Source organism: Anomaloglossus baeobatrachus, chromosome 5, assembly GCF_048569485.1.
Source record: "Anomaloglossus baeobatrachus isolate aAnoBae1 chromosome 5, aAnoBae1.hap1, whole genome shotgun sequence".
NCBI classification, from domain to species: domain Eukaryota; kingdom Metazoa; phylum Chordata; class Amphibia; order Anura; family Aromobatidae; genus Anomaloglossus; species Anomaloglossus baeobatrachus.
Genome location: NC_134357.1, coordinates 238,441,405 through 238,457,057, shown reverse-complemented (window position 1 = coordinate 238,457,057; position 15,653 = coordinate 238,441,405). Strand labels below are relative to the sequence as shown.

The 15,653-nt window shown below is 42.9% G+C and overlaps 2 protein-coding genes across 2 annotated transcripts in view; one reads left to right on the top strand and one right to left on the bottom strand.

Moving 5' to 3' along the window:
* Positions 1 to 3,893, bottom strand: part of LOC142311122 (uncharacterized) — a 68,095-nt gene extending 64,202 nt beyond the window's left edge. The window contains exon 1 of the mRNA XM_075349251.1: positions 3,838 to 3,893. The gene's annotated coding sequence lies outside the window, so the exon portion shown is untranslated. The remainder of the gene's footprint in view (positions 1 to 3,837) is intronic.
* Positions 3,894 to 4,100: 207 nt separating this feature from the next.
* LOC142312714 (uncharacterized) overlaps positions 4,101 to 15,653 on the top strand; it is a 357,223-nt gene continuing 345,670 nt past the window's right edge. The window contains 3 exon segments of the mRNA XM_075351702.1: positions 4,101 to 4,213; positions 5,495 to 5,583; positions 5,897 to 6,052. Coding sequence (XP_075207817.1) covers positions 5,506 to 5,583; positions 5,897 to 6,052 — 234 coding nt within the window. The 5' untranslated portion in view covers positions 4,101 to 4,213; positions 5,495 to 5,505.

Below are 15,653 nucleotides of genomic sequence, written 5' to 3'. Positions count from 1 at the left end.
GCGCACTATAGAATGAGCGATGGAGACGTCACTCCATGGTATTACGCCCACAGGGAATGTTGCAGCGTGTAAAGTACCCTTTAGTCTCCTGCCCAGTGTCTGATAATCACCTGCCTCCGTCTTCATCTGCTTCCATCTCCTATTGTTCTCCGGCAATTTGTGATCTGCCAGCAGCTCCAGTGTTTCATGGAGTGCGCTGAAGGCCACAAATCAATTCAACTCTATGAGAGCCTTGTTTTTGTGAGTAACGTCTGACTTCAGGACTGTCAGCAGTTATGAGTACAAAATTGTGCCCTGGAACTGCAGCGGTGCCGAAGGATGAAGCTGCTGGAGGGCAAGTATAAAAACGGGGACAGGAATCTTAGGGTTACTTTGCACACTACGACATCGCAAGCCGATGCCGAGTGCGATAGTCCCCGCCCCTGTCGCAGGTACGATATCTTGTGATAGCTGCCGTAGCAAACATTATCGCTACGGCAGCTTCACATGCACTCACCTGCCTTTGACGTCGCTCTGGCCGGCGAACCGCCTCCTTATTAAGGGGGAGGGTCGTGCAGCGTCATAGCGACGTCACACGGCAGGCGGCCAATAGAAGCGGAGGGGCGGAGATGAGTGGGACGTAAACATCCCGTCCACCTCCTTCCTTCCGCATAGCCGGCGTGAGCCGCAGGTAGGAGATGTTCCTCGCTCCTGCGGCTTCATACACAGCGATGTGTGCTGCCGCAGGAACGAGGAACAACATCGTAACATCGGTCCTTCCGAAATTATGGAAATGACCAACACTACACCGATGATACAATTACGACGATTTTGCGCTCGTTAATCGTATCAAAAAGGATTTACACACTGCGATATCGAGAGCGATGCCGGAAGTGCGTCACTTTGAATTTGACCCCACCGACATCGCACCTGCGATGTCGTAGTGTGCAAAGCCCGCCTTAGATTTAAAGCACTACTCCAGTGCTGACAAAACAAACAAACACTGGAATGTTGCTTTGAAGAAGCTCTCAGAGAATTAGATAACATGATGTCCCTGGTATAATTCAAACTGCAGCCAGTCTTAGTCACGCGTTGTCAGTATGGGCTGCAGACTGTTGACTTACAGTTCCCATGAACTGGGTGTCAATGACAAAAGCTGTATCACACATACCTCAGTCAGCGGCTGAGAGCAGGGCTCTCACATGTGAAGAAATATATCTCTTCCTTACTGAGCACAAGTGGGGTTATCGCCAGTGTCATCCTTCTCTATGTTTATTTGTTTTACACTGGGGGGAGTAGTCAGTCTCCGTACACTGCAATAAAGCTGTAAGACTCAAGGATGATAAAGCTAGAAATCTCCTCATTAAGCACAATTTGGGTTAAAACATTTTGTCACACGAGCATTGTGCTTTTGCCTCCGACTGAGGTATATGCAATAAAGCTCTTGAGAGTTGACACGTCTAGGTAGATCTTCAATCTGCAGCCTGTACTGACGTGTCTAGGATGGATGTCAGCTTGAATTCTAACAAGGATGCCATTTCATCTGATTCTTGTTATACCCTGTTAAACACAAAAAACACATTTTCACTGAAATTAAGGCCTGCCACAAAATGACTTGCTTATAAAATTTGAATGATATTCTTGTTAGCTTAGGATAAAGTATTATCAAGGACAAAGCTCTGTCCTGCTGACTGAATTATAACAGCAGACTGGTCCCTGTAAACAGGTTGATGAGGCTTGAAATCTTTGTCTTGCACTGTTCACGCAAATAGCTAATGCCAAGGAAACCTATTCAGTTATCATTGCTTTGCATTTACAGAATTTTGTGGGACAGGACATTGTTGCTTGTAAGATTACTCCTATATCAACTATTAAATTAGATAAAAGAACTTGAAAGAAGGAGGTTCAAATACTGTAAATAAGGCTTAAGAAAGAAACCCAAGAAAGTCCAGCAAGTGCTAGGACCATCTCCTAAAGAGGATCCAACAGAGCTTGCTCAGGAATGGCAGCAAGCAGATGACTGCAGTTGCACAAACAGCAAGACAAAGGCTTTTGGAGGTGGTCTGGTGTCAAGAAGGACAGCAATGAAGCCACTGCTCCAAGGAAACATAAAAGACAGTGACATTCTGCAGATAGTACAGGGATTAGACTACAGAAGGCCGGGGTAACATTATTCTCTCATATGAAACTTCCCTTACACTGTTAAGAACATTTGATAGAATGATTGTCTGGAGAAGAAATGGTGAGCGATACCATGAGTGCTGTCATCCAACAGTAACGTATCCTGAGACATTCATGTGTGTTGTTACTGTTCATATTTGGAATGATCTTACTCTCAATTTGTCCTAAGAACACGGCTATTTATACAGAATGGCATCTAAACATCATCCAAGAGCAACTTCTCCCACAAATCCACTAGCAGTTGAACTTGTGGTCAATCCTCAAAAAGTGACAGACAAAAAAGAAACAATGATAAACTCCAAGCACTTATTAGACAAGAATGTGCTGTCATCAGTCAGTTTAGGCCCAGAAGCCGATATCCAGCTGCCGAGGTGAAGGGCAGAAGTCTTGTAATATAAGGGACAACACTAAAAATATGGAATCTTTGTATAAAGTTGATGTATTTGTCAGAAAAACCTTATGAAATGCTGATAACTTTACTTCCGTAGCTGGTCAGCATGGAGGCTCAGTGGTTAGCACCGCAGTCAGATTCCACCACGGACAACATCTGCACGGAGTTTGTTCTCCCCATGTTTCTTCCCCCACTCCAAAGACATACTGATTGGGAACTTAGATTGTGAGTCCCAATGGGGACAGTGATGATAATGTCTGTAAAGGGCTGTGGAATTAATACTGCTATATACATTTGAAGCCAGAAGTTTACGTACACTTGTGTGTGTCTCTAGTTAACTCAGATGTTGCCAATAAACCTATCAGAAGCTTAGACAAGCCATGACATCATCATATGGGCTGTCCTATGTTATTTACCGGCATAGTACTCTCAGTGTATGTAAACTTTTGACTTTGCAGAAAGTAATAAAAATGCCTTAAAACACTCTCACTCACTCTCTCTCTCATTATTCTGGTATTTGGCAAATGTAAATAATTGTGGTTCCTAAATGACCTAAAATGGGAAAAGTTTATTCTGATTTCATGTCAGATAATGAGAAAAACCTGCAGATGTGTCTTTATAGAGAGTGGAGGGAAAAACCTGCAGGTGTGTCTTTATGGACAGTGGAGGGAAAAACCTGCAGATGTGTCTTTCTAGAGAGTGGAGGGAAAAACCTGCAGATGTGTCTTTCTAGAGAGTGGAGGGAAAAACCTGCAGATGTGTCTTTCTAGAGAGTGGAGGGAAAAACCTGCAGATGTGTCTTTCTAGAGAGTGGAGGGAAAAACCTGAAGATGTGTCTTTATAGAGAGTGGATGGAAACTTTTGGATTCAACTCTGAGTAAAATACATAAAACAGGAACATTTGACTCTGTAAAGAACCAAAAAAATGTCAATATCAAAAACTTTTGGCCATAAGTGTACAGCACTTGTAACATATTAGTAAGTGTAAACATAGTTATATTATGTACATGTATACATACTGTATGTAACGTAGAGGAGTATACAAATGCTAACCTTACAATACATGCCTGTAGACACACATAAGCATATACACTGTACACAACCACCTATAGACACACGTCACATCCTACACTATAGCTATATTTATATATCTGCTGTATACAGTCCGTGCTCCCTACAGAGACGCATACTAGCAGTAACACCACCCCCCTGTACTGTGCACACTGCACGGCACACACACACAAGTAGCCCAGGGCATAACAACGATGCACACAGGTCGCACGCACAATGGCCACTTATCTGCAGATAGTACATCCTAGTGACTACAGGACCTTTGATGACATCACACACGTGATCAATCGCGTACATGTGGTACTTACAGACGTTACAAAACAGCTATAGGACCTTTGATGATGTCACGGATGTGGGAGGAGTTTAGTCTGTACGATGACGACTACATTCCAGGAGCTGGTTTCCACCTAGTGATTACGTCAGAGCCATGTGATCAGCCTCCTACGGGATGTGTTACTGATCACATGACATGACATCATCAAAGGTCCTTTGTCCACTAGGAGCTACTTTATCTTACAATCTTATTCAAAACCACGTGATCTAGACGTCATAAGCCCCATCAGGAGCAATTCTGTGCTGGACTAGCAGCAGGTATAGTTTGTAAGCATTACACTTGAGATACTTATACATGTGTATGTATGTCTGTTTATGAAGACACTGCTGGAAGAGTAACATCGTGACTATAGCATGTGACCGCTGCAGCCAATCACTGGTCATGTCAATGTATATGTCACAAGACCATCAAGACTTGTGATTGGGTGCAGCGGTCATGGGATTGTAGTCTGGACCTTGTCACTAACGTTGTGTGAGCTAAGAGTAGGAGGAGCCACAGAGAAGCAGGGGCAAAGTATAGGTCAATTTGGTACATTAGGCCTACTCCAGGTGCCCTTGTGCTTTAAATCCAAGCCCCCTTCTCCCAGTCTTACACTCACCTTTTGGCATTTTCATCCCTTTCCGGCCCTCCGGTTGGACTCCAGGTTGTGACCTGCCGGCAGCGCTAGTGTTTCACGTTGTGTCACAACTCAATACAAGTCTATAAGAGCCTTGTTCTGGCCTTGTTCTGGCTCTCATAGACTTGTATTGAATGTTTCTGGTGTAAAAGCTAAATCGACTAGGTGAACAGACCAAAGGGAGAAGGGGAAGGGGAAGGTGTGTGTGTGTGTGTGTGTGTGTGTGTGTATATATATATATGTTGGGGGCTGGGTTTACACACCCAAATTTACAAAGAACTAAAGAAAAAAAGAAATCATGGATCAGCACATTATACAGCCAGGGATGTTGACCTCTGATCTCCTTTACTACACTTGTGTGATGGGGCTGTGTAGCCATTATCAGTAACTGTGATAGATGTTTCCCCACCTCCGGCAGAATTATATAAATTGGGAACTCAGGATGAATAAAAGAAACAAATATCACTGGAGTGCCAGGTTTCCATTCACCTTACTGCACTGACTCACAGACCATAACAGTCCCCTGAATTATTTGCTCTAGTCTAGTTTTGTGACTATTTTATTGAATGTCTGAGCAGTGTGATTTTATGCCAGTTACATATGATGTTTGTCCTGAAGAAGGAGAATTATCTCTGGAATGTATTGACAAATAATGATCACGATCCTTGGCATTCTTAATCTTTGTTTATCCACACCCCTCACCATTGATTGGCAGCTTTCTGCCTATGCAGAAAGGAAGTTGACAGTCAATGGTGTTCATAGCGTTAAACAGAGCTCCTCATTGAAAGATAGCAGAGCTGAAACAGATAATACTATAGTATTCCACAGCTCTGGAATCGGGCCTGTGTCTTATTTGGCAACTGGAAGGTTGGGCTCCTTTTTCCCTCTAGGGTGCTGAAATAAAGAATCATTCTCCCGACAGGACCACCGAGGATGGACAAGAATGGAAATCATATGACTGAGAGGATCCTGAACCTCACCCTAGAGATCATCTACCTGCTGACTGGAGAGGTGAGGGGTTCTGGGGGGATTGTAAGAACATTCCTTTCCATTTATCAACTTGTGTAAATATACCATCCAACAAATGAGAAAACCGCTTGTCTGTTGGAAGATCAGATTGTTGCTCTCAGCAGCATATCGCTCCTTGTACACAAGGGATCTGCTATAGACAACATGCTCCTATATGGGGATCACTGGCTTGTCTACAGGGACTGATAAATGGGAATAAGCACCCTCTTTTTTCGTTGTGCCCTCCATAAAGGTGGTGGTGACTGATGAAAATAAATGCATGTTTAAATTGAAATCATCCTGTTTCCCTGCAAAGGCTTACTTAATAGTAAAGACCATATCGGATGAAGCTTGGAGCAAAACCCAAATCCCCATCACAAAGCCTCCAACTCACTCGATAATGAACGAAAGATTCAAATCGCAGAAGATTTTAGGACTCACCAACAAGATCATACATCTTCTGACTGGAGAGGTGAGCAATGCGGGGAATGCTGTAAAACCTAAAAGGTGACGGTCGTCTTTGAGTTTGCCGCAATGTCTTCTGATATCCCTGCACTAATGCAACTCCTGCCATCCATAGGAACAAGTTGAGTTGTTGGCTGTCAGAGAAAGTCAGGGACCCTAAGGAGAAGACAGAAATGGTTTAGAACCGATTCTGTCAAGGAGATAGTAAAGAAATATTCAACCTAGTAATGTATTCTTCAATGTAACAAGAAATATATAATAGTTCTTCTAATTTTTTTCTTAAAGAGAACCTTTCATTGAAGCTATGCAAGGTAATCTAAAGGCATTGCCATAAACGTGCTATAATGCTGATTAAATACATACATTCATTGAAGAAATCTGCAGCTTGTGAGTAGGCTCTTCAGCTCTGCCTCTGCTGTCTTTATTCTCTTCTTTGTTTAAATTGCACAGCGGCGCTGTCCTAGCCGTGGGCGGTGCTGGCACAGAGTAATGTCCTGGCGGTCTTCAGTAACATGGCACTGGCACCATTTTACTGAAGACCACTGGGAGGTCATTATGTGTGGCAATGGCACAGACGGATCTTGTGGTGCGCTTCAGTAAAATGGTGTTGTGGCAGATTGAGATCTTGGCTCATCATTTTTGAAGACTGCCAGATCAATCTGCGCAAGCGCCGCCTGCGGCTAGGATAGTGCCAGTGCGTGAAAATAAAGAAGAGGGTAAAAACATCAGAGGCAGCTGAGGGGCTGTGGTGAGGCGGAGGTCCTACCCATGGTCCTGCTGAACCTCTAATGATAATACAAAAAAACAAAACAGACCGCAGATTTCTTCAATGAATGAATGGATGGATGAAATCAGTATAACATCATTATGGGCGTACCTTTCATTTACTATGCACAACCCTGATAATAGTAATAATAATCTTTATTTCTATAGCGCCAACATATTCCGCAGCACTTTACAATTCAGGAGGATCATATACAAACAAGTAACAGTTATAGACAGGTTCTCTTTAAGCTGCATGTACACTCATAGATTTATGACTATTCAGACCAATCTTACAGATTTAAAAATTGGTCTGAGTTAGCTATTTACACCAACAGATATTCTCATCTACCTCTTCTGTTGGAATCATCCTAAAATAAAACTTTCCTAATAATTATAATGCAGTTGCTGGCTTTCAAATATCTGTTTACGCTTCATTCATTGTATTTAGCAGACATTGGCTTAAGCATATCAGATCATTTTTTTAACTGATGAGACAGATTTAAATGAGATCAATTGTCCATTTACATGCCCCAGTTTTGGTCCGATGGGACAGAAATTGTAAATTGTATATGTAAATTCACCGGCGCCGGATGTGCGTCACTAACTACGTGACCCCGACGATATTTCAGATGCGATGTAGCAACGTGTAAAGTACCCCTTAGTCTCCATTTACACTGCACAATTCTCAAAAACAATTGTTTATCGGACTGCCAATTACCTAATGATCTGCATGCATTGGAGTGGGATTGGTCTACCTAAACAAGCTATTAAATGGCCACTGCTTAGCAAATACTAATGCATCTCAATAAATTAGAATATCATCAAAAATTAATTTATTTCAGTAATTCAATACAAAAAGGGAAACACATTATATAGAGTCATTGCACACAGAGTGATCTATTCCTATATATTATATAGAGTCATTACACAGAGAGAGTTCTATTTCAAGTGTTTATTTCTATTTCTGGTAATGTTGATGATTATGAATTACAGCCAATGAAAACCCAAAAGTCATTATCTCAGAAAATTAGAATAATTACCACAAAACACCTGCAAAGGCTTCTTAAGTGTTTAAAATTGTCCTTTTATCTGGTTCAGTAGACTACACAATCATGGGGAAGACTGCTGACTTGACAGATGTCCAGAAGGCAGTCATTGACACACTTCACAAGGAGGGTAAGCCAAAAAAGGTCATTGTTAAAGAAGCTGGCTGTTCACAAACTGCTGCATCCTAGCATATTAATGGAAAGATGGGTGGAAGGAAAAAGTGTGGTAGAGAAAGGTGCACAAGCAACCGGGATAACCGCAGCCTTGATAGGATTGTTAAGGAAAGGCCACTAATAAATTTGGGGGAGATTCTCAAGGAGTGGACTGCTGCTGGAGTCAGTGCTTCAGGAGCCACCACACACAGACGTATCCAGGACATGGGCTACAAGTGCCGCATTCCTTGTATCAGGCCACTCATGACCATTAGACAACACCAGAAGCGTCTTACCTGGGCCAAGGAGATAAAGACCTGGACTGTTGCTCAGTGGTCCAAGGTGTTGTTTTCAGATGAAAGTACATTTTGTATTGGAAATCTGGAGGAAGAGTGGAGAGGCCACAATCCAAGCTGTTTGAGGTCTAGTGTGAGTCATTACACACAGAGGGATCTATTTCTATATGTTATATAGAGTCATTACACACAGCAGTCCACTCCTTGAGAATCTCCCCCAAATATATTAGTGGCCTTTCCTTAACAATCCTATCAAGGCTGCGGTTATCCCGGTTGCTTGTGTACCTTTTTCTACCACACTTTTTCCTTCCACTCAACTTTCCATTAATATGCTAGGATGCAGCAGTTTGTGAACAGCCAGCTTCTTTAACAATGACCTTTTTTGGCTTACCCTCCTTGTGAAGTGTGTCAATGACTACCTTCTGGACATCTGTCAAGTCAGCAGTCTTCCCCATGATTGTGTAGTCTACTGAACCAGATAAAAGGACAATTTTAAACACTTAAGAAGCCTTTGCAGGTGTTTTGTGGTAATTATTCTAATTTTCTGAGATAATGACTTTTGGGTTTTCATTGGCTGTAATTCATAATCATCACCATTACCAGAAATAAACACCTGAAATAAATCTCTCTGTGTGTAATGACTCTATATAATATATAGGAATAGATCCCTGTGTGTAATGACACTATATAATATATAGGAATAGATCCCTCTGTGTGTAATGACTGTATATAATATATAGGAATAGATCCCTCTGTGTGTAATGACTATATAATATATAGGAATAGATTCCTCTGTGTGTAATGACTCTATATAATATATAGGAATAGATCCCTCTGTGTGTAATGACTCTATATAATATATAGGAATAGATCCCTCTGTGTAATGACTCTATATAATATATAGGAATAGATCCCTCTGTGTGTAATGACTCTATATAATATATAGGAATAGATCACTCAGTGTGTAATGACTCTATATAATATATAGGAATAGATCCCTCTGTGTGTAATGACTCTATAACATATGTGTTTCCCTTTTTTTTTATTGAATTACTCAAATAACTTAAAGTTTTGATGATATTCTAATTTATTGAGATGCACTTGTATGTGATTCATTGGCAAACACTCAGTCCTCGATGTGACATTCCCTAATGGACGTCTCTTCATGGCCCCATGCCACCACTCTCAAAGGTGATCATTGTTCAGAGCAAGAGAGGCAATGGGAGCTGGAATAGAGGTCTATCCTGTTCAGTAATGAATACTGCCTCTGTCTTGGATGCAATAATAGCCAGAGATTGGTCTGGAGACCATGTGGGCAAAACCATGACAAATGCAGCAGGGAGTTTGTTTCAAACATCTTGGAGAACTAACTCGAGATCTTCTATGAATGAGACTTGCAGAAATCCTTCTGTCTCTTCATATATCCCAGACAGACTTTATCCTGTTGAGATCAGGACTCTGTGGGGACCATATCATCACTTCTAGGAATCCTTGTTCTTCTTTCCATTGAAGACAATTCTTCATGACTTTGGCAGTAGGTTTGATGTTGTTGTCCTCCTACAGAATAAGGTTGGAGCAAGTCAGATGCCTCCCTGATGCCACTGCAGAATTGATCAGTATCTGCCTATATATTTCTCAGCCTTAAGCTGGGTTCACACTAAGCGACAACGACGTCGCTGTTACGTCACCATTTTCTGTGACGTAACAGCGACCTTGTAAGTCGCTGTTATGATCGCTGCTTAGCTGTCAAACACAGCGACGCAGCAGCGATCATAACGTCGCTACATGTGCAGAGAGCAGGGAGCCGCGCTTAGCGCTGGCTCCTTGCTCTCCTAGGTACAGTACACATCGGGTTAATTAACCCGATGTGTACTGCAGCTACATGTCACAGTGCAGAGAGCAGGGAGCCGCGCACACTGCTTAGCGCTGGCTCCTTGCTCTCCTTGCTACAGTATACATCGGGTTAATTACCCAATGTGTACTGCAGCCACATGTGCAGAGAGCAGGGAGCCGGCACTGGCAGCAAGGGCAGAGGCTGGTAACGAAGGTAAATATCGGGTAACCAGGGAAAGGTCTTCCCTTGGTTACCCGATGTTTACGCTGGTTACAGCTTACCGCAGCTGCCAGACGCCAGCTCCTGCTCCCTGCTCGCTTCATTTCGTCGCTCTCTCGCTGTCACACACAGCGATGTGTGTGTCACAGCGGGAGAGTGACGACCAAAAAATGAAGCTGGACATTCAGCAACGACCGGCGACCTCACAGCAGGGGCCAGGTCGTTGCTGGATGTCACACACAGCGACAGCGACGGGACGTCGCTGCAACGTCACAGAAAATGGTGACGTAGCAGCGACGTCGTTGTCGTTGTCGCTGTTTGTGACACCAGCTTTAAGGTCACTATTAATCTTGGCCAAATCCCCAACTGCAAGTCCACATTTTTCTCTGCACTGATGTTCTAAAATGTGAGTGCACTGTATGTAGCTTGCGCAGTTGTGTGGATGAGGAGACGGCTGTCAGACACAGCCAGACTCCCCACAGAGGAGATAAATATGGTTCATTATCATGTTTACCTTTTCCATGATTGTATATGCGGCACTAAATTGGTGCTTTTGTGTACAGATTATCAGCAATTAAATCAGCAATAAAAAGAGTGAATTACTATATTAATATGCACCAGGGAAAATAAAGTGTTCATGAAGAAACAGCAGTAGTTCAGACAAGAATAGAAGAATTTTCAGACAGGACAAAATTGAGTCAGAAAGGAGCCCACCGCCACTTGAAAATCAAACCTCAAATCAATCGCGACTATCCCAAACCTCCTCAAGCTTTTTGAAGAATAATAAACTCTATATAGAAATTTTGTCTGGATGAAACAGACCCAGCACTCACCACTAGAGATGAGTGAACCCGAGGTTTGGTCTTCGTTCCAAACACAAACTTTACAAAACAAAAAATAAAAAACAGAGTTTGGGTGTTTTACATATGCAAACCGCTTGTGCAAGCATAGGTGTGCTCGGGTACACTCGGTGCTCAGCCCAGTGTGAAGCGCTTGGAGTGTTTGAACAGCTAGCAATGGGGATAACAGCGTGATCGGATGTAGCGTGCACCAAACAAAAAAAATAAATAAATCTTGCCCATCGTCCCTTGGAAGTGATCCGTTTATGGCTGGCTGCATGTGTACTGAGACCAGAACTGTGAAATTAAATCCTTATTCCCATATAAAATATCTTTATTTAGTAAAAAATCACACCATCAGTGTAAATGTACAAATATAAATAGTGACCAGGGGGGTCAATTTATTGACCCCCCTGGTCACTATTCATATTTGTACATTTACACTGATGGTGTGATTTTTTACTAAATAAAGATATTTTATATGGGAATAAGGATTTAATTTCACTGTTAATATATTATTCCCGAGACCTTGAGTCCAACCCATATTAGTACAGAGACCAGAACTGCCCAATTAGTGACTTCCATTGGGGTTCAGGTCAAGTCCGGGTCCCAAACCGAACTTTAGATAAAGTCTGACTGCACCGGCCGAGCCGAACATCCATGGGTCCATTCATCTCTACTCACTAGTGAAGAATAAAATGTATCCTCCACCTCACTCCATTCCTCCACTGTCACGTCCGGTATATCTGCCTCCCGTTTCACTTACGTCTTATCAGAAGGTTTGACACTAGAAGATTGGAGAAGAGAATATACTTGTGTGAGAGGCATGGGTAACTCAGAGATCTCCGAGAGCTGCTCCAATTTTGAGAAGCCTAGGGACACAACCCCAAACTTGTAGTTGTATGTTTAGGAACTTAGCAATATCAGCAACTCCATATCTAATTATCCTCTAAGATAAGCAATTTGGAGGTATCTGAGAAAATAGAAAAGGCAAATTTGACACTGTTCCTCGCAGAGGATATAAAAGTGGAAGGTGAAAGTTAAACCAGAGCGGCATTGTAGGCAACAGTAGTGGTGTATCTGAGCCCCTCGGTATACTCTGTGCTATTGCTACTGTCCTAAAGTACACTAACTGAGCAGTCAGGAAGCAAAAAAAGTAGTTAGGCTAGGCCTCCATGATGTTTTTACGCTGGCACACTAGACAACCTGACTCTAGGGAACCCCTCTGCCAGTAGAAGGTCCAAATCAAACTTTCCAAGAGGCGAAATGTTTCTCTAGTAATAATAACCGGGGAGGAATGAAATAAATATAAGAATTTGGGCAAATAGATAATTTTGAAGAGATTTATGCACCCTATAGGCATTAGAAGGAGATGTTGTTCGGACCTAACCATTAAAGGGATTGTTTTTTTGTTGTTGTTTTTATAAATCAAGAAACTTTTATTGAAAAATCTCAGAATTCATATCATAACAATTGGTATTAACAGGATCATTATACATTGCATAGATATGTTACATATTAGGGATGACCGAATACCTCAAATATTCGGCTTCGAAAATATTTTCCGAATAGGTCGCTGCTATGTGAATATTCAATGCGCAATGTAAGTCTATAGGAAGCCTGAATAGTTCCGAATAGTTGTTAGTCGGGTTTCTCATAGACTTGCATCGAATATTCGCGAATAGTCGAATAACGTCGATATTTTCGGAAAATATTCGCAAAGCCGAATATATTGAGGTTTTCGATCATCCCTATTACATATGTCTTGTAAGTATCTAAAACCATTGTCCATATAAATATTTGACCCTTTTTCATTTTCTCCCACCTTATGTACCCATACCCCAACCAACCCTAACCTCCCTTTTTGGTGTGTAGAGGATCAATGTTTAATGCAATAAATTGTTCTGCGTTTTGAGAAACCAAAGCCCCCAAATACTTAAAATTATCAGCAATGTGTATACAAAGATCTTTAATCTTGCCCAGACTATATGAAGACAATAGAGGGGAACACTATTTAAGATGTCTTTAGCAGATATTGTGGTCATAAATTAAAAAATATAATTAAGTTGAAAAATAGGACTTGAATGACTCATTACATTTTCCCCCCAATGTCAGGAAAAAAAGGAATATAAAAAGAACATAAAAATGTATTGGAAAAAAAAAGAGACAAAAATGATTTGAATCTGTGAACTGGAAAAATATTTAGCGCGGTGAAAAGGGCAAATACGATAAAACACAAATATCTGGCTGGTCAGGAACGGGATAAAATGGCCCGGTGAAGAACTGGGAATAGCTATCTATAGCAAAAAGAAGAACAAGGAGTCCTGGAAGGGATGATATTCTCCCCTCAGAGCCCTGATCAGCATTGTCAGATCTGTCTGGGATTACATGAAGGGATAGAAGTATCTGCACAAGTCTCCTACACACAAGATCTGCGGTTAGTTTTCCAAGATGTTTAGTCTAGGTTTTCTGCCAAGTTCCTCCAAGACTTGTGTGCAAGTGTACCTAGAAGACAAAAGGCAGCCACACCAAATATTGAGGTTTTAGATTTCTCTTTTGTTCATTCATTTTCCATCTTGTCTATTGATCAAAATAAACTATTAACACTTCCATTTTTAACCCCTTCAGGCCATGGTCATTTTCCGTTTTTGTACTTTCATTTTTCCCCTCCCTTCTTCCAAATGCTGTAACTTTTTTATTTTTTTTTTGTCAATATAACTGTTTGAAGGCTTGTCTTTTGGTAGACGAGTTATATTATTGAATGACACCATTCAGCTACCATATAGTGTACTGGAAAATGGGGGGAAAAATGTAAGTACAGTGAAATTGCAAAAATAGTGCAATTCCATAATGGGGGTAGGGGGGGGGTTAACTCTATTTACTTTATTCATTATATGGTAAAACTGACCTGGCACTATGATTCTCCAGGTCAGTACGAGTATATGGGTATTAAACATGTATAGTTTGGGGGTTTTTTTGTTTCATTTAGATGGTAAAAAAATAATCAGAAATTTTGTATATAAAAAAAAAAAAACAAAAACATTTTTTCTTTTTCGCTCTATTGGGAGACCCAGACAATTGGGTGTATAGGCTATGCCTCCGGAGGCCGCACAAAGTACTACACTTAAAAGTGTTAGGCCCCTCCCCTTCTGCCTATACACCCCCCGTGCTCCCACGGGCTGCTCAGTTTTTTGCTTTGTGCGAAGGAGGTCAGACACGCACAGCACAGCTCCACAGTTTGGTCAGCACCAGCTGCTGACTATGTCGGATGGAAGAAAAGTGGGCCCATATAGGGCCCCCAGCATGCTCCCTTCTCACCCCACTCTTGTCGGCGGTGTTGTTAAGGTTGAGGTATCCATTGCGGGTACGGAGGCTGGAGCCCACATGCTGCTTTCCTTCCCCATCCCCCTCTGGGCTCTGGGTGAAGTGGGATCTTACCGGTCTCCAGGCACTGAGACCGTGCTCCATCCACAACTCCTGTGGAGCCTGATGGATAGGAGCCGAGTATCGTTCAGGGACATGGCCCTGCATCTTGGAGGTACTCTGTATCCCTGTGGGGACCGCGCACGGCATCACCTCAGCTTTGCTGGGTGTGCTAGTGCACCGGGGACCGCGGCGCTGACCGGGTCTATATGTGCCATTACACACTCAGCGTCGCTGAGTGTGTTTATATGTAAGGGCTACCGCACTAACCGCCGCTGCCATGGGACACTGCGGCGCGGCTGGGACTTGTAGTTCGCCGGGGACTTTCACGCCGGCCGCGCTTTTACGGCGGCTGCGTTTATTACTAGAGTCCCCGGCTTCCTTGCGGCCTAGTTTACTTTTCTCCCGCCCTCAGCCCTGACAGGCAGGGGGAAGGGCGGGACGCTGCACGGAGCGAGCAGCTCTGAGGGCTGGAGTATGATTTACATACTCCACCCCCCCTCACTGTGCACGGTGTGAGCACCAGTTCGCGCTCTTTCTCGGCCACGCCCACAGTTCCCTCATCTCGTCAGGACGCCGCAGCCATTCCTGTCAGCTCCACCGACGCTGCAGAAGAGGGACAAGTCCTGGGAGACCCAGACACGGTCTCTGGTGGCCTCACAACCGCTTTAGGCGGCTGGTAAGCAGCACCTGTTGGTGCTAGCCCCATGGTGCTGTAGTGTATTGGTACATTATTTGTGTATCATATATACTTTACACTGTATGAGCACAGTGCATTCTGGCTATATACCCTTTTGTGTAACTCAAGGGAAACTATAGCATGGCGCCCACAAAAGGCAGGGGTGCCAAAACACAGGCTTATTATGCTGCCTGCGCCGCTTGTAAGACCCCACTACCGGCAGGTTCCACTGACCCTCATTGTGTGCAGTGTTCGACCCCTGTGCCACTTCTTCAGCCGGAGCCTTTGCTAAGAGGGGCCCAGGGGGAGCCACCTGTTGACACTGTCCAGGTGACGGGGACTGAGTTTGCTAAA